This window comes from Ostrea edulis, chromosome 7, assembly GCF_947568905.1.
Source record: "Ostrea edulis chromosome 7, xbOstEdul1.1, whole genome shotgun sequence".
Classification (NCBI taxonomy): Eukaryota; Metazoa; Mollusca; class Bivalvia; order Ostreida; family Ostreidae; genus Ostrea; species Ostrea edulis.
The window spans coordinates 32,540,814-32,562,845 of record NC_079170.1 but is presented as its reverse complement, the minus strand read 5'-3'; the positions used below and the strand labels follow the sequence as shown (position 1 = coordinate 32,562,845).

The 22,032-nt window shown below is 32.9% G+C and overlaps 1 protein-coding gene across 1 annotated transcript; it reads right to left on the bottom strand.

Annotated features, from left to right (window-relative positions):
- Window positions 1-1,230: 1,230 nt before the first annotated feature.
- LOC125655007 (fibrinogen C domain-containing protein 1-B-like) lies at window positions 1,231-19,922 on the bottom strand. Its single transcript, XM_056144021.1, has 5 exons — window positions 18,363-19,922; window positions 16,730-16,875; window positions 15,901-15,997; window positions 2,880-3,044; window positions 1,231-2,061 (listed from the first exon to the last, which is right to left on the bottom strand). The coding sequence occupies exons 1-5, from the start codon at window positions 18,547-18,549 to the stop codon at window positions 1,811-1,813; spliced, it is 846 nt and encodes a 281-aa protein (XP_055999996.1). The 5' UTR covers window positions 18,550-19,922; the 3' UTR covers window positions 1,231-1,810.
- Window positions 19,923-22,032: the final 2,110 nt, after the last annotated feature.

The window sequence follows — 22,032 nt, the reverse complement described above, 5'->3', positions numbered from 1 at the left end:
CAATCAATCAATCAATCATTCAATTCTCATCCGAAATGAAAACCCATAGCTTCAAATAATTTCGTTTTTAACGTAGCTATGTTACATTGTATGTAGCCAATCAATTTCAATAGTAGTTATATTTTAGGATATGCATAATTCTGATACATGATGGAATACAAGGTTGAACTTTTTAAAAAGTTAATGTTGCTTAAATTGACGGCATCTATTCCTACCGAATTTAGTTATAATAATGATTTAAAGTTTTAAAAAGTTAATTCAATAATCTACCTATATCTGATGTCCCTCGTATATAGAGATTAAATATTAGGTTTGCTTTTCTTATAGTGGCTTTGAGTAATTATATTGTAGTGTAATATATATGAAATACAGAGAAATTATAGTTAATTCACACAACGCTGTGCAAATCTTCAAAGGTCACGGAGCTTACCATTTGACTATGGATTACGGTACCCTTTTCCTGTTTTGTTTTAAAACGCCTAAAACAGACGCCATTGTATATATTCGATTATATCAACGATTCATAAAAAAGGTAAAGATAACGAACAGTGATAAGTCTCATAACACCTATAAGGAATATAAAATTAAACGTAGGGCTTACACGCACCTCTGAATACACTAAAGGTGGGATGAGGTGCCTAGGAAAAGTACGTATTCCCTTATAGGAGTTAGGGAATTGATCACTGTTCGTTATCTTCACCCTTTTTCATCCTATCACAGATACAGAATTTATAAAAGAGAACACACAGCCCACTGGATATACCAGAGGTGTGTCTTGGTACCTAGGAGGAGTTAGCGTTCCTTGTCTTGGTACCTAGGAGGAGTTAGCGTTCCTTGTCTTGGTACCTAGGAGGAGTTAGCGTTCCTTGTCTTGGTACCTAGGAGGAGTTAGCATTCCTTGTGTTATCTTTTCCTTCTTTTGTAAATGAATTTTGTTATTTAGAGTTGTGTTCTTATTTGATTAGAGATAGCTTTGCTTGCCCTACGTTACACCAGGGCATGCCTTAAAGACTTATAACATGCAAAATCTTCTAATATTGGATGAAAAGGAAGAAAACCTAAGTGAAATTATTTTTAATGATAGTAAATTTAAAATTCATTAAATCATGTCCCCTGTGGGTAGGAACCGCACATGAGGATTACGGATTTACATGGAGATAAACTGTAGTGTTCTTGTCTGATTAGAGAAAGCCTTGCTTGCCCCACGTTACATTACAATATAAAGGCATGTCAAGATCACATGATCTACAGAGAAGAAATGTTTTATTTAGCACATAGGAACAGCACAATACAGTATTCATATCTTAAAAGAACTAAGTGTCTGCACGGAATAAAATCTGATATTTCACACGTTGACACCTTATCACTGAATTCCATTAAGACCGTTGACCTTTCCCAAAACTACGCAATTGAGATTAAAAAACCCGTCTATTTTCCTTATACATGTACTTATCTGCATGTTTGAACATACTGTTCTTGTTTTCTTTACTCAGAAATATTTCAGCGAAGAATTATAAAGCAATTACAAAATTTTCAAGTTTTCATCTTTATGATACTTTTGCATCAGTGAAAAGGGCTATAGTAGCCAGTCTTTAAAGTGAACTGCTTAAGTTTGTTCTGCGTTCTATTCATTCCGCACATGGTCAGTTTTACTTTTCCCCATTCACTTTCACATGTTATGTGTATGACCATCAAACAAAGATACCCTACTCTAGTTATCGACATTCATTTGGCATTGCATATTACAAAAACGACAAAAACAAACAGGGATGATGATTTTGCTATTTTTAGAACAATGTTGTAAGTTCCATTAACCTTTGGTTCTAATCATCATCAGGGTTTCTTTTAACGCCGTTAATTCCTTCCATCCATACCAGTGAATGAACCGCGCACCAAACATAGCAGATTCGGGGTATTCCCCGTTCAGATTCGATTCACCAATGCAGTCGTTGTACCACCAGGCTCCGTGTTCTAATTCCGCGTAGTTACCACCAATCCAATTGTCGTTGTCTTTATCGAATGTAGAAAACTTCATTCCATCATGAACCTCCAAACTATTACCTTAAAGAAGAAGGCATCAATGACAAGTGAAGACAATGGAGAGTGGCCCGTCTCATAAATCAGTCATTTATAGCAAAGTGAAAATCGGTACAAATAAACAATATTCTACCACTACGTTCTTCCACCAATAAATTATTATTTACAACTTTCGAAGACTGTTGATAATTATTTCATGTTAAATCATTTAGGGCTCAGAGAGGGTGTGACCGGTCGACAGGTATGCTTATTCCTCCTAGGTACCTGTTCCCACCTCTTGTGAGTCCAGGGGTCCGTATTTGCCCTACTCCCTATTTTGTATTGTTTGTGAGAGTTATGAGATTGATCACTGTTCGTTATCTTCACCTTTTATTTGGTATCAAGAAATTTAACGAACATGACTTGGCCTACAAATAATTTCCAGTTGTGAAAGAAACTATCCACGACATATGGATAAACACAAATTATTTCATTGTAATTGTTAGTAAGTCGTTAAACTGTTGACTGCTGAGAGCTTTCTGTTTAAAGCTTGTATTCTACTATGAAAATATGTTTTGCGGATGCATAGACTGTGTGGCTGTTCCCAAACAAATGTTCAGTGAATACTTACTCATTGTGTGTAATACACGTTTGATGGGGATGAAAGATACATACCCATTGTCTCTGAATACAGCTGATTGCGAGAATAAAAAAATATCTAACCTCTGTTCATAAATGCGATGATAAAACAACTTATAAATTGTTGCTAGATACACGGTTTATCAATAATATTAATGATAATAATAATAACAATAATACTACAACTACTAATGCTAATAGTAACAATGTTATTTCAGACTTACCTGCTGTTCCGGAATACCCCGACACGGTAACTTTGTATTTACTAGATTCATTGCCAACCGAGAACGTGGAATATTGAGCATGTACTCTGTTGCCATCAAAACTTTCAAGGTCAATACGAAGCTCTTGGTGCGCCATTTTTGTCATCCCATAAAGTGCGTCATTTCCTGAGAAGTAAATAACAACGAAATAACGTTAAACGTTTACTTATCACGGGAATAATAAAATTGGTCACAAATTCAACTTCAGCAACATAGAACCTCTAAAGGATTAAGTAAAATATCGCATGTCATACAGCTAATCTGATGACGTCATGACTACGTATTGAAGGTGAACTGTATACAACGATTGCAAAGAGGTGCATTATGAAATTATTAATCAAGACTGGTGTATTGGATCTTACATTGAATGCTCGAGATTTATTAAGGTTGTCTAGACATGCATGCATTCGTTTAAAGAAGAACAAAGTGCGGATTCCATATATTTCGACCCGTCTTTCCTCTGCCATTTAAAAATGAGGAAAATCAACACTAGACAGAGTATAGAAAATTCAAATTCAATTCAAAATTTTGCTTTTTGTAACTGAGACAGACAGAAAATGATCTGCTAGAATCGTGTGTATAGCTAATAGATAATAAAAAAAACTATAGGTGGTGCCGGCGTCAGTATAAATGTATATGACTCTAGCTGTATCAGCAAATGTGTAATATGACTCTAGCTGTATCAGCAAATGTGTAATATGACTCTAGCTGTATCAATATAAATGTGTAATATGATTCTAGCTGTATCTATATAAATGTGTAATATGATTCTAGCTGTATCAGTATAAATGTGTAATATGACTCTAGCTGTGTCAGTATAAATGTGTAATATGACTCTAGCTTTAGCAATATAAATGTGTAATATGATTCTAGCTGTATCTATATAAATGTGTTATATGATTCTAGCTGTATCTATATAAATGTGTAATATGATTCTAGCTGTATCAGTATAAATGTGTAATATGACTCTAGCTGTATCTATATAAATGTGTAATATGATTCTAGCTGTGTCAGTATAAATGTGTAATATGATTCTAGCTGTGTCAGTATAAATGTGTAATATGATTCTAGCTGTGACTGTATAAATGTGTAATATGATTCTAGCTGTATCTGTATAAATGTGTAATATGTCTCTAGCTGTATCTGTATAAATGTGTAATATCTCTAGCTGTATCAGTATAAATGTGTAATATGATTCTAGCTGTATCAGTATAAATGTGTAATATGACTCTAGCTGTGTCAGTATAAATGTATAATATGACTCTAGCTGTATCTGTATAAATGTGTAATATGATTCTAGCTGTATCAGTATAAATGTGTAATATGATTCTAGCTGTATCAGTATAAATGTGTAATATGACTCTAGCTGTATCTGTATAAATGTGTAATATGACTCTAGCTGTGTCAGTATAAATGTGTAATATGATTCTAGCTGTATCAGTATAAATGTGTAATATGACTCTAGCTGTGTCAGTATAAATGTATAATATGACTCTAGCTGTATCTGTATAAATGTGTACTATGATTCTAGCTGTATCAGTATAAATGTGTAATATGATTCTAGCTGTATCAGTATAAATAAGTAATATGACTCTAGCTGTATCTGTATAAATGTGTAATATGACTCTAGCTGTATCTATATAAATGTGTAATATGACTCTAGCTGTGTCAGTATAAATGTGTAATATGATTCTAGCTGTATCAGTATAAATGTGTAATATGATTCTAGCTGTATCTGTATAAATGTGTAATATGATTCTAGCTGTGTCAGTATAAATGTATAATATGACTCTAGCTGTGTCAGTATAAATGTGTAATATGATTCTAGCTGTATCAGTATAAATGTATAATATGACTCTAGCTGTGTCAGTATAAATGTGTAATATGATTCTAGCTGTATCAGTATAAATGTGTAATATGACTCTAGCTGTGTCAGTATAAATGTGTAATATGACTCTAGCTGTATCAGTATAAATGTGTAATATGATTCTAGCTGTGTCAGTATAAATGTATAATATGACTCTAGCTGTGTCAGTATAAATGTGTAATATGATTCTAGCTGTATCAGTATAAATGTATAATATGACTCTAGCTGTGTCAGTATAAATGTGTAATATGATTCTAGCTGTATCAGTATAAATGTGTAATATGACTCTAGCTGTGTCAGTATAAATGTGTAATATGACTCTAGCTGTATCAGTATAAATGTGTAATATGATTCTAGCTGTATCAGTATAAATGTGTAATATGACTCTAGCTGTATCAATATAAATGTGTAATATGACTCTAGCTGTGTCAGTATAAATGTGTAATATGATTCTAGCTGCATCAATATAAATGTGTAATATGTCTCTAGCTGTGTCAGTATAAATGTGTAATATGACTCTAGCTGTGTCAGTATAAATGTGTAATATGACTCTAGCTGTGTAAGTATAAATGTGTAATATGATTCTAGCTGTATCTGTATAAATGTGTAATATGACTCTAGCTGTATCAATATAAATTTGTAATATGACTCTATCTGTATCAGTATAAATGTGTCATATGATTCTAGCTGTATCGATATAAATGTGTAATATGATTCTAGCTGTATCAATATTAAATGTGTAATATGACTCTAGTTGTATCAGTATAAATGTGTAATATGATTCTAGCTGTATCAGTATAAATGTGTCATATGACTCTAGCTGTATCAATATAAATTTGTAATATGACTCTAGCTGTATCAGTATAAATGTGTCATATGATTCTAGCTGTATCGATATAAATGTGTAATATGATTCTAGCTGTATCAATATTAAATGTGTAATATGATTCTAGCTGTGTCAGTATAAATGTGTAATATGACTCTAGCTGTATCAGTATAAATGTGTAATATGATTCTAGCTGTATCAGTAAGGGTCAGGGTTTGTTTCCTTTTCATTATTGTACATTCACTTTTGCCTTCCGACATAAACTATAACATTCAACATTTTTGATGACAAAATATGAATTTATATGGAAGATATGATATGCAAACAGTTGAGATTTATTCACATTCGGCTTTCAATGAACTTTAATAACTTAACCAATACACAATGGTCATGTTTGTTTTAATATAATGAAAATAATCACAGTATTTTAAAGTTTATACTAGTATTTCAAATTAGGTTTTCAACATATACTTCAAACGATAAATAGAAACTGTGCTGACTAAACACACCAACTCACAGGGGAGTTAATGCAATGACCTCGTCCGGTCTTTATAAAAATACACTAATTTTATGACGTCACTTTCAATTTTTTAATATCCACCTTACGTTTTACAACTAATTGCAAATAGTGACAGCACATACAACAATGATCATTGTAATACGTTATATAACTAATAGTGACAGCACATACAACAAGGATCATTGTAATACGTTATATAAAAATAGTGACAGCATATACAACAATGATCACTGTAATACATTATATAACAAATAGTGACAGCACATACAACAATGATCATTGTAATACGTTGTATAACAAATAGTGACAGCACATACAACAATGATCATTGTAATACGTTATATAACAAATAGTGACAGCATATACAACAATGATCATTGTAATACGTTACATAACAAATAGTGACATCACATACAACAATGATCACTGTAATACGTTATATAACAAATAGTGACATCACATACAACAATGATCACTGCAATAACTCATATAACAAATAGTGACAGCACATACAACACTGATCATTGTAATACGTTATATAACAAATAGTGACATCATATACAACAATGATCACTGCAATACGTTATATAACAAATAGTGACAGCACATACAACAATGATCACTGTAATACGTTATATAACAAATAGTGACAGCACATATAACAATGATCACTGTAATACGTTATATAACAAATAGTGACAGCACATACAACAATGATCATTGTAATACGTTATATAACAAATAGTGACAGCATATACAACAATGATCATTTTAATACGTTATATAACAAATAGTGACAGCACATACAACACTGATCATAGTAACACGTTATATAACAAATAGTGACAGCACATATAACAATGATCATAGTAATACGTTATATAACAAATAGTGACAGCACATACAACAATGATCACTGTAATATGTTATATAACAAATAGTGACAGCACATACAACAACGATCATTGTAATACGTTATATAACAAATAGTGACAGCACATACAACAATGATCATTATAATACGTTATATAACAAATAGTGTCAGCATATAGAACAATGATCAGGGTACGTTATCTAACCAATAGTGACAGCACATACAACAATGATCACTGTAATACGTTATATAACAAATAGTGACATCACATGCAACAATGACCACTGTAATACGTTATATAACAAATAGTGACATCACATACAACAATGATCACTGTAACACGTTATATAACAAATAGTGACAGCACATACAACAATGATCACTGTACGTTATATAACAAATAGTGACAGCACATACAACAATGATCACTGTATGTTATATAACAAATAGTGACAGCACATACAACAATGGCCACTGTAATACGTTATATAACAAATAGTGACAGCACATACAACAATGATCACTGTAATACGTTATATAACAAATAGTGACAGCACATACAACAATGATCATTGTAATACGTTATATAACAAATAGTGACAGCACATACAACAATGATCATTATAATACGTTATATAACAAATAGTGTCAGCATATAGAACAATGATCACTGTACGTTATCTAACCAATAGTGACAGCACATACAACAATGATCACTGTAATACGTTATATAACAAATAGTGACATCACATGCAACAATGACCACTGTAATACGTTATATAACAAATAGTGACATCACATACAACAATGATCACTGTAACACGTTATATAACAAATAGTGACAGCACATACAACAATGATCACTGCAATACGTTATATAACAAATAGTGACAGCACATACAACAATGATCACTGTAATACGTTATATAACAAATAGTGAAATCACATACAACAATGATCACTGCAATAACTTATATAACAAATAGTGACAGCACATACAACAATGATCATTGTAATACGTTATAGAACAAATAGTGACAGCACATACAACACTGATCACTGTAACACGTTATATATCAAATAGTGACAGCACATACAACACTGATCATTGTAATACGTTATATAACAAATAGTGACAGCACATACAACAATGACCACTGTAATACGTTATATAACAAATAGTGACAGTACATACAACAATGATCACTGTAATACGTTATATAACAAATAGTGACAGCACATATAACAATGACCACTGTAATACGTTATATAACAAATAGTGACAGCACATACAACAATGATCATTGTAATACGTTATATAACAAATAGTGACAGCACATACAACAATGATCATAGTAACACGTTATGTAACAAATAGTGACAGCACATACAACAATGATCATAGTAATACGTTATATAACAAATAGTGACAGCACATACAACAATGATCACTGTAATACGTTATATAACAAATAGTGACAGCACATACAACAATGATCATTGTAATATGTTATATAACAAATAGTGACAACACATACAACAATGATCATTATAATACGTTATATAACAAATAGTGTCAGCATATAGAACAATGATCACTGTACGTTATCTAACCAATAGTGACAGCACATACAACAATGATCACTGTAATACGTTATATAACAAATAGTGACATCACATGCAACAATGACCACTGTAATACGTTATATAACAAATAGTGACATCACATACAACAATGATCACTGTAGCACGTTATATAACAAATAGTGACAGCACATACAACAATGATCACGGTACGTTATATAACAAATAGTGACAGCACATACAACAATGATCACTGTATGTTATATAACAAATAGTGATAGCACATACAACAATGGCCACTGTAATACGTTATATAACAAATAGTGACATCACATACAACAATGATCACTGTAACACGTTATATAACAAATAGTGACAGCACATACAACAATGATCATTGTAATACGTTATATAACAAATAGTGACAGCACATACAACACTGATCATAGTAATACGTTATATAACAAATAGTGACAGCACATACAACAATGATCATTGTAATACGTTATATAACAAATAGTGACAGCAGATACAACAATGATCATAGTAATACGTTATATAACAAATAGTGACATCACATACAACAATGATCATAGTAATACGTTATATAACAAATAGTGACATCACATACAACAATGATCACTGTAATACGTTATATAACAAATAGTGTCAGCATATAGAACAATGATCACTGTACGTTATCTAACCAATAGTGACAGCACATACAACAATGACCACTGTAATACGTTATATAACAAATAGTGACATCACATACAACAATGATCACTGTAGCACGTTATATAACAAATAGTGACAGCACATACAACAATGATCACGGTACGTTATATAACAAATAATGACAGCACATACAACAATGATCACTGTATGTTATATAACAAATAGTGATAGCACATACAACAATGGCCACTGTAATACGATATATAACAAATAGTGACAGCACATACAACAATGATCATTGTAATACGTTATATAACAAATAGTGACAGCAGATACAACAATGATCATAGTAATACGTTATATAACAAATAGTGACATCACATACAACAATGATCATAGTAATACGTTATATAACAAATAGTGACATCACATACAACAATGATCACTGTAATACGTTATATAACAAATAGTGTCAGCATATAGAACAATGATCACTGTACGTTATCTAACCAATAGTGACAGCACATACAACAATGATCACTGTAATACGTTATATAACAAATAGTGACATCACATGCAACAATGACCACTGTAATACGTTATATAACAAATAGTGACATCACATACAACAATGATCACTGTAGCACGTTATATAACAAATAGTGACAGCACATACAACAATGATCACGGTACGTTATATAACAAATAGTGACAGCACATACAACAATGATCACTGTATGTTATATAACAAATAGTGATAGCACATACAACAATGGCCACTGTAATACGTTATATAACAAATAGTGACAGCACATACAACAATGATCATTGTAATACGTTATATAACAAATAGTGACAGCACATACAACAATGATCATTGTAATACGTTATATAACAAATAGTGACATCACATACAACAATGATCACTGTAATACGTTATATAACAAATAGTGACAGCATATAGAACAATGATCACTGTACGTTATATAACAAATAGTGACAGCACATACAACAATGATGACTGTAATACGTTATATAACAAACAGTGACAGCACATACAACACTGATCATAGTAATACGTTATATAACAAATAGTGACAGCACATACAACAATGATCATTGTAAAACGTTATATAACAAATAGTGACAGCAGATACAACAATGATCACTGTAATACGTTATATAACAAATAGTGACAGCATATAGAACAATGATCACTGTACGTTATATAACAAATAGTGACAGCACATACAACAATGATCACTGTAATACGTTATATAACAAATAGTGACAGCATATACAACACTGATCATAGTAATACGTTATATAACAAATAGTGACAGCACATAGAACACTGATCACTGTAATATGTTATATAAGAAATAGTGACAGCACATACAACAATGATCATTGTAATACGGTATATAACAAATAGTGACAGCACATAGAACACTGATCACTGTAATATGTTATATAAGAAATAGTGGCAGCACATACAACAATGATCATTGTAATACGGTATATAACAAATAGCGACAACACATACAACACTGATCATAGTAAAACGATATATAACAAATAGTGACAGCATATACAACAATGATCACTGTAATACGTTATATAACAAATAGTGACAGCACATACAACACTGATCATTGTAATACGTTATATAACAAATAGTGACAGCATATACAACAATGATCACTGTAATACGTTATATAACAAATAGTGACAGCACATACAACACTGATCATAGTAATACGTTATATAACAAATAGTTACATCACATACAACAATGATCACTGTAATACGTTATATAACAAATAGTGACAGCATATAGAACAATGATCACTGTACGTTATATAACAAATAGTGACAGCACATACAACAATGATCACTGTAATACGTTATATAACAAACAGTGACAGCACATACAACACTGATCATAGTAATACGTTATATAACAAATAGTGACAGCACATACAACAATGATCATTGTAATACGTTATATAACAAATAGTGACAGCACATACAACAATGATCATAGTAATACGTTATATAACAAATAGTGACATCACATACAACAATGATCATAGTAATACGTTATATAACAAATAGTGACATTACATACAACAATGATCACTGTAATACGTTATATAACAAATAGTGACAGCATATAGAACAATGATCACTGTACGTTATATAACAAATAGTGACAGCACATACAACAATGATCACTGTAATACGTTATATAACAAATAGTGACAGCACATAGAACACTGATCACTGTAATACGTTATATAACAAATAGTGACATCACATACAACAATGATCATTGTAATACGTTATATAACCAATAGTGACAGCACATACAACAATGATCACTGTAATACGTTATATAACAAATAGTGACATCACATACAACAATGGCCACTTTAATACGTTATATAACAAATAGTGACATCACATACAACAATGATCATTGTAATACGTTATATAACAAATAGTGACAGCACATACAACAATGATCATTGTAATACGGTATATAACAAATAGCGACAACACATACAACACTGATCATAGTAATACGTTATATAACAAATAGTGACAGCACATACAACAATGATCACTGTAATACGTTATATAACAAATAGTGACAGCACATACAACACTGATCATTGTAATACGTTATATAACAAATAGTGACAGCATATACAACAATGATCACTGTAATACGTTATATAACAAATAGTGACAGCACATACAACACTGATCATAGTAATACGTTATATAACAAATAGTTACATCACATACAACAATGATCACTGTAATACGTTATATAACAAATAGTGACAGCATATAGAACAATGATCACTGTACGTTATATAACAAATAGTGACAGCACATACAACAATGATCACTGTAATACGTTATATAACAAACAGTGACAACACATACAACACTGATCATAGTAATACGTTATATAACAAATAGTGACAGCACATACAACAATGATCATTGTAATACGTTATATAACATAGTGACAGCACATACAACAATGATCACTGTAATACGTTATATAACAAATAGTGACAGCACATACAACAATGATCATTGTAATACGTTATATAACAAATAGTGACATCACATACAACAATGGTCATTTTAATACGTTATATAACAAACAGTGACAGCACATACAACACTGATCAATGCAATACGTTATATAAAATTGATACAGCATTAGATCAATAAATTAACAATACATTATCGAATATCAAAACTATGTTATCAAAGCATTATTCTCCTCGGCATTTGACCCCAAGACCGGTATATCGAAGTCCACATGTTGGTCATACTCATAATGTTATATCAATGAGATTGATCACTGTTTATCAATCCATCATTAAAGCCTTATCAATGAAAAAGTGAACAGTGATTAATTTCACAAGTCCCGTAAAGGATCAAAAGTTAGAGCAAGGCAAACACAAAATATCATCAAAGCATCATCAATACATTAGTATATAAACATTTTACATTACAGTATTAAACATTTTGATGCTAATTGATTGACTGGTTGATTGATTGTTTTACATCTCGCCGAGAATTATTCACTCATATTGAGAAGTCACCAGCTGTAGGTGAAGTACCACATTAGACCTAGGTTTAGCACTCAGGGCTGTAGTAATGGGGGTTCTTTATCGTGCTAAAGCCTGCCGTGACACGGGACCGCCATTGTTTAGGTAATATCCGAAAGACCCGTGATTCTCACTTCTTAATGCCGAGCGTTTGGCGAAGGAGCAATTAATACCTATCTGAACGTCTTAAGTTTGACGTAAAAATGGCGCGAGCGAAACTCGAACTCACGACCTCCCGGTTACGAAGCGAACGCTCTATCACTGAGCTTTCCCGACCTAGTGTTCAGTACAGATTGTCATATATACTCATTTCCGTTTGGTAGAATGCTATCTGACGTGTCATAGAAATTGTTAGATCATAGATTACATACCGATTTAACCACAAATCATTCCATTTATCTAATCAAGATATATAGCTAAGGGCGGATGTGACCGGTCGACAGGGGATGCTTCTCCACCTAAACAGTTGATTCCACCTTTGGTATATCCAGAGTTCGTTTCTGCCCTACTCGTAATTTTGTATTCGTCATAAGAGTGATCACTGTGCGTTATCTTCACGTTTTCTTTGGTATGCATGGATATCTGTGTATATGTACACTAGTATATTGTTTTCGAATTATTTTTTTCATTTTTCACCTGCTTCTTATGAAGTGCCACAACTTGCAATTGCAACTATGCATGCCAGTGACAGTCGTTACAATGAAGGTTTAACACATATCATGTTGGGGAACCTCGGAGATTGTTGGAACCACTGTAACACCAACTTATTTGTCTGTCTTGATCATTCGCATAACATGCTCTTGCTTATCGAATTAGTTGAGACAGATAAAACGTTGTCGATATATCTTAATGTCGAGTTCAAGGCGAGAGTAGGGGCTTTGTTTCTTTTTATGTACAATATTTTCAATGCATCCTGTCTCGTAAGAGTACACAAACAGGTCAGTTAATAAAGGAGCACAAGTCATACCCACGGGAATTCCAAATTTCGACTTTCGAAAGACTTTATCACGAAAGGCAACGAATATATTGTCAATAAGAAACTCAAGCATCTTCTTAGTATCAACTTCGTAGTATTTGTGCGTAGATTCTGAGTGATGTTGAAAGTAATTGTACGAAAACTGATGTGATATGAATATCTCCATGTTCCATTTTCATTGACAAAGCAGCCGTCTATGATGTCAAAAAGCCTACTTTGTAATTTAACATGAAGAAAGCTCGTGTAAATTGTTGAACAATAATGCATTTGATGTTGTCGAGAAAAAAATGGTGATTTCAAATTCACTTGAATGTTCTTTGAATGTTTTTGGAATCCACATTTGATTGATACCACTTGTAGCATATGTTGTAGCACAACACTTTTGAAGTGACTCCATAGTAGTTAGAATTTTCGTGAGGAGTAAAGCTAGGGACAAGGTAGAACATTTACTGCATGGATGCAGTAATGTATCAAAGTTTGTAAGGGTTGTTGTGAAGTTTACGAATCTAGTATAGGTACAGTAATCTTCTACGAAGTGGTTTATTTATATTGAAGAAGTCTGTTTTCTGAAAGGAACTTTGGAGTAGAAATAAAACTCTAAAATGTCAATAGTTTGATTAATTAATGAATCAACCAGCATTCATGCAAGTTTTAGCATCTGTAGTCCGTTTTTTAGTCTTGAAAACATGTGTCAGACACTCGCACTCCTGACTATATCTGAATTATCTCCTCTTACTATATTTGAATTATCTCCTCTTACTATATCTGAATTATCTCCTCTTACTATATCTGAATTATCTCCATACTATATCTGAATTATCTCCTCTTACTATATCTGAATTATCTGCTCTTACTATATCTGAATTATCTCCTCTTACTATATCTGAATTATCTCCTGTCACTATATCTGAATTATCTGCTCTTACTATATCTAAATTATCTGCTCTTACTATATCTGAATTAGCTCCTTACTATACCTGAATTATCTCCTCTCGGAAGATTGAAAACGAGTGAAAATGTGGAGAAAATTATAATAACAATAATTTCATTGCACGGTTATCTATTGGAATAGAATCTGCAATTACTTGATTTGCAATGGATGTACAAGTTGCATTAGTTTAGTGAATGAACTTTGATACTAAGAATTGCTGCTACTTACTACGCGGGGATCCGGGTAACAATAGGTCCTCAGTACCCCTTAGTTATCGTAAAAAGCGACTAAATGGGGCGGTCCTTTGGATGATTGAGAACGCAAAAATCGAGGCCCCGTGTCACAGCAGGTGTGGCATGATAAAGATCCCTCCCTGCGCAATGAACATAAGCGCTGAGCATAGGCCTAGATTTTACAACTCTTCACCGGCAATGATGACGTCTCCATATGAGTGAAAAATTCTTGAGAGGGACGTTAAACAATATACAACAATCAATCAATACTACTGCCTACTCCTCTGATAATATATGCCACCAAATAACAAATGCCCTGATACGATTAAATTTACGATGGTATAAATCTTGGCAGGATTTTCGTTATACATCCACACACGCACACAAACCGATGTTAGCCAAAAAGGAATCGGTTTTATTAATTGTACAATATTGGAATATTGGCAAATAGGAATATTGTTAGTTTTCATTATCTAATTGTAAAATATTCGTCGAATAATTCCGGATTTAATTCCTCTCTATCCTAAGGTCTTGATTTTTTGACAATTTTGAACGACGTTGATGATTCCTTTGATCTCACACAGTAAGTTGTTAATGACGCAAAATAAAAAGAATCGACGCTTATTCTACACTGGATTCGGAAAACATGACTTTTTTAAATTAATAAACCTCCACATGCATCTCACTATCATGCAAAGATTGCATTTTACTTTCTGTTACAAATAAAAAATTTGGAATAAGAATCGATTTTGTATTATATTATTAAAATGAAAAAAAAAAAAAAAAAAAAAAACCCACCGCCAACTGCATATATGTCTATGAAGTTGAGGTTGATTGACTAGGAAATATTTTTACCAATCCAATAGTTATTAGAAGGGTCACCAAATCCTTGTCTATACTCGTCCCATGTCCGATAAAAGTCTGTTGAATCATCCTGCCTCCGTTGAATGACCTTGGAAGATAAGCACTATGATTGTCTTTTCCCCAGTTTTTCTTTAACATTTTTTTGTCCATAAGACATGTAAAATATATGCCCAAATTCTTGTTGTAAAATAAACTAGGAAAACCAATTTAATGTAGATCCAGCCTTACTCACCGAATACCTAAAAGTTACCATCATCTGATAGATAGTAATTGTGCTGATTCACGTTGATATACAACAATTATTGAATGTTCAGAGTACGCAGGTCACCGATTCCATCATCATCACAAGTCAAGGTCTTTTGATTACGCACTCTCTTTGTGTGGAGGGTACGTAATCACAAAACCTTGACTTGTGAGGATGCAATGTCATTAGAAAATTAAATTTGTGATTCATTTTCGTTTTCAAAACAAAAGTTGTATTTCTAAAACCCGCACGTAATGGAATTCATAATTACAGTACCTAAGCAGAAATTCAAACGTGGATAAATTGGCATTTATCAAATATATTAAGATTTAAAACGCCATTTATCACGCACATTGAATATAAGGGGGCATCAATTTATCAAGCACATAAAGGGTGAAATGACATTCATCAACAGTTCATGTAAAGGAGGTATTTTTTCCAGAATACTGAGGGTATAATCGAACAGGCGCAATGAGCGTAGGATATACATGTACTGACAAATCTCAGAGTGGTATAGAGGAAACATGGTCAGATTCAACTTAACAAACCCTTGACCTAGCAGTACTGTATACTCACCGTCCAGCCCCCACCATTTGTACTCATGTCACAGTACACTGCCTTCACTCCCAGACCTGTGTAGATTGGATAGACGCCGTCCTCGCCTCTGGCTCCTGCGTCATATCTCAAAATTTCTGAACAACTCGGGAAAAGCTTCCGGTGCACTGTGTGAACAAAATAGTTATTTCATAAACGCTTTACATGACACTCTGATCAAAGGAAAGCCTCAGATCATTGGAAGTACATTGTATTTCAAAATAAACGCAGTTGCTCGAGAGCCATATCATGGGGGTGGTCCGCTGGTATTTGCAAGCAATATGATTTTTCACAATATCACTAATCGCAAATCTGTTAATTTCATCACAATTGGCGGAATGGCTGTGCAATGAAAATGTAGATTTTTGACAAACCAAATCTTGGATTTTTTGGGACTTCACCACTTCAGCACATGTATCTGCATCTGTACATGTATTTACATATAACACATAACTTCCTACGTCATTTTTAGCTCTAATGGACAATTCCATTGCATAATTAGTATTTATCAATAATGGTAATCATAATGTTAATGATAAAACATCTGTCTAACTGGGTTCCTATTATGTCACACCATTCTGACGGCGGGATATGGAGTCACTATATTTTTTTTCTTCCATAAGTTGCTGTGATATTGGTTTTTATACGCCCGTCTTAAGACGGGACGTATTATGGTATGGCGTTCATGTCCGTCCGTCTGTCCGTCCGTCTGTTAGCTTTTTCGTGTCCGACCCGTAACTTAAATACTACAAGACCTAGAATCATCAAACTTTGTCTGTAGATACATCTTGGGTAGAAGGTGTGTCGCATCCTACTTTAAGGTCACTGTGACATTTAATTAAGGTGATATAAAAAAATGTTTTAATGGGTACAATCTATACTGTTAACAATATGTGACGGGCGTATCATGTGCCGTGGCGGTGCACTTTATTATAATAACTATACTGTTCGTCATTACCCCAGATATCTATTATTCATACTGCTGCAATATTCTGACCGCAGTATTGAATGCAAATTATATAAAAACGAACATTTCCATTCAAATCATATCATTATCATAATATTTTCATTCCTAACATATTAATGCCATCAAAATTAATGTAGACCACTACTGACACTCTCGTGAAAATATGCATTTCTGTCACATTTACAAATATATTTCGATAAAATTGTGATCACTAACATTCTAAACCCCTGAAGCTAAACAGTTACAGGGGACTTGCAGAGCTACGCGGAGTTTTCAAGTTCTAAAGGCTCTCGGGAAATAAGTTGCATTTGACATGATATTGAAAACTAAAATAATCTTTAAAAAAAACAACAAAAAAACCCAGGTCAATGAAATATATTTTAAGGTTTAACAAAACATTTGAAATGGAAATTAAACGCAAAATAATTTCAAAAGATGGTTAAACTGTATGGAGTGGTAAATGAAATGTGTCTTATTTTGATAAAGGAAAATTTTGTATCCACCCAAAGGAGGTTCCGTATTTTGAGATTCATGTATGCATTTTCCCCCCTGTTAAATCTTGTATCGACACCGTTTTTCAGCTACCTTATGAATAACTCAGTTTCCTGGACTTCTTTAAAAAATACCAATAACCGTTATCTTGTTTACCTTTCAACTTTTGTACTTTCGCTTCCAAATCCTCGTTCCTTCGTTTAATGAACGACAACTCGTTGTCGCGTTTGATTCCTTCCCGATAAATTTCATTCAATCTCGCTTTAACGAAAACATATACAGCTGCAATAACACACGTTAAAACTATAATTCTAGCAACGCCTTGTTTGATTATTCTATTCATGAGAATTACACTGTCGGTTGTTCGGTTTGGCAGGTTGCTAAGGTTTTCATCAACTACGGTCTGCACAGTGCGACAATAATCAATGTTGTTTACAGAATTAAAATATGTTCGCGCGGAGAAGGCTTTAATTCATACCAGAGGCACAAAAATATATTCAATAATGAAATACCACATTAAAGTCTTTGTGTAAAAATAAGAATAATTTTTAGAACCCAATGCAGATGAATCCACTAATTTTTTAATAGCAGATGCAAAAATCTGCGAAAGATAGTATTGTTCTGCCGCCTGCCTTCAGGTAAATTCTTAAAAAGTTATCATTTTAAATGACTTTTTGTGTCAACATAGATACCTATAGGGATTTTCATTAAAGTTGAATTATTTACCTACTGATGACTGCAGTCGTTGCTATGGTAATCCTGCTCAGTACGAGAGGAACCGCAGGTTCAGACATTTCACAAAACAAAGAGAGATAAATATCATTTGAATTAAAATCATGTATTGCGATATAGAAATCAACGGAAAACTTAAAAAAAAAACAAAAAACAAAAAAAAACATCTTTCCCCCTGTGAAACACAAATTGCTTTTTACAGGTATTATAAATTGTTATTTAGGAATTTTTTGTTGTTTCACAGGGGAAGATATGTTTACAGACCAAAACACAGCGAAAATGTTCACTCTTTGATCAATTGCACAATATGAGGTAAAACTATGAAAAAGGATTGATTGAATATTGTTAAACGTCCCTCTCGAAAATTGTTCAATCGGATGGAGACGTCACCATTGCCGGTGAAGAACTGTAAAATTTAGGCATATGCTTGGCGCTTACGGCCTTTGAGTAGGGAGGTTTCTTTATCGTGCCACTTCTGTTGTTCACGACAAATACGGGGCCTCCGTTTTTACGGTCTCATCCGAAAGACCGTCGCAGTTTGTCGCCTCTTACAACAATCAAGGGGTACGGAAGAATTATTTTAACCCAGAAATAAGATATATTAATGATGGTTTCTTTCTTATATGATCTGATACACCCTTTTTAATCTACGTCATTGTATACATTATTACACCAATGTTTTGTATGAAAAATTCCTCAAAAATCTAATGATACAATGTAGAAGTATGATAGATATATCGACCAACACACATAATTCTAAATTTACCGGAGGAAATTCGATCTACCTTATATAGTGTTGAATTGGCTTGTGTTTATTACAGTCTGAGATTGTTATTATCATTGTCTAATTAGTCAAACCTATAACAACAGATGTCTATATGTTGTATATTCTAAGATCTTTTTTCTGGGGAGAGTTTCCTTTCCAAAGCTTTTAAAATACTTCCAGAAATATGTGCTTTTAGAAAGAAAAAAACAAAAAAACAATTAAGTTTTCCTAAAAAAAAAAAAATAGATATAGTATGATTGACCAAAGAAATGATACATCAGTTATTCTAAGGGTTGGGAAAATTTTACCCTTATTGTCAAGCTTCTACTTTACACGTCCTGTGTACCTAAGTTTTTATCGCAAAATCTGATATTATGGAACTTTGTTGACGGTGACGATTACAGTCACATGTTTATTCAAAATTGCATCCATTGTCAGTGTCACCGTCTGAAATTCACAAAGTAATCTAGTGTACCTTATCAAAATGAGAGACGTTCCCCGTGTACAAGCAAAGATTCACGGAGAAAGCACTGGACTGTAAAATGGACAATAAAAAAGAATACGAAACTTATCCCAGTTTCACTCAGCTGCCACGGAATCGTCCAAAGATATATTAAAGTGCATCTTAAGGTAGCTCATTATGCCACAGTTTTATCTAATGGCTCGTTAAACCACATCTTACGAAGTATGATTTCACCATCGAACGAGTGATACAAGCTCTCTATTATTTTGTATGAATTATTTGTGATTTTTCCCGGGATGATAAAAGGTACTTTGTGTGCAAATACGATACTCAAATAAGGGATTATAGAGTTCAAATTTTGCTGGTGCATGATGTGAATATCTCATCAAACATTTTTGCTATCTTGAGATAAATGTAATCTTATGCAATTTCTTTTCTTAATAATAGTTGCACTGGGGTAGGATCATTCCCACCAGGTGGTAGTGTTTTACAAACATGCATGTGCATGCATTAATGATATAGAGCCAATGATAATTTTACTTCAGTAATTGTATATATGCAACGATAATTGTTTACCTATCAAATGTACATGTAGATAATGATGTATGTTAAGATTGTATCACAATATTTTGTTGTTATACAGCAGAGAAATGTCGTAAGATTGTCTGCATATTTCTTTACAAATATAGAACGCCATAATGTTCCGATTGTGAAGAATTTTAAGATTGCATTTAGATATGTGAGTTTTATGAAACAGCTAGAGTGGGATGTTATGACAGCTTTCTGTCTGCATTGTTCTACAAAACACAGGTCACCTTCATTTTCAGTTTTAACGTAAAATCAGGGTGCGTTGAGATTTCGAACTATCTTAAGATTTTCGTCAGATATGACAGTTTTGTGAAACAAGTATGGGGAGATCTTATGATAAATTTTGTCTAAAAAACTTTGTCATCAAATATTTTATTTTTGAAACTGGACCCTGATCTTAGGGAAAACATGCATTGTCACACTTAAAAATTCCTTTGTGATATCAAGTTGCAGTCAAGTATTTCTGCAATGAATAACAAGCTCTTTATTTTTCAATCATGCTTTTTACCTCAACCCATTATTTACACTTGCAATCTGAAATTCGGAAAACTGTTTCAGGGTCACAGGACGGGAAAATTACAATTGTCATGAATAGGAAACTTACACTATTCACGTGGTTAGTAGTCTACATAGATATTTTGTAGAGCCGGGATATATTTATTCTTTGTGTGTTCTTTCTTTTCTAACGTTCAATTTGACTACGATCATGACTTATAAAATTGTCCTAATCTTAGAGTCCCAGTGATATTTCTTTCTATCTTTTTTGCAAAAGAATGATACCCGAGTTTACCCTATCTTAACAACTTGTTTTTTTTTTTACCTGTTACTTGGAACCCCATGCAATTACCCTTTCCCAAATTTAGTTGGAAACACTTTAGAAACTAAAAACAAGGCCCACATTGTCAATAGTCCCTGTATTGACACGCTTACAAGGATATCATTCCAAACTATTGCTAATTAATAAGCATAATAAAGTTTATAAACGACAAAGAAAAAGTAATCCATCTAGGCAACATTTCCCGAATTGATCCACAATGTACTTTTTTTGTGTACCAAAATATCGACAGCGAATACAGAAGCATTGTGTGTCTTTTGACATAATGGAACTGGACAAAATCACTCAAAATATTAAGATATCGTAAAGGTACAAATAAGATAAAAAAAAGATGAAGATGTACAAAATATATGTAATATTTGCACATTAAAAATACCCAAGGCACGGACGAATATGTACTAACCAGAACGAGAAACTCAGAATGGTGATTTTACGTGGATTT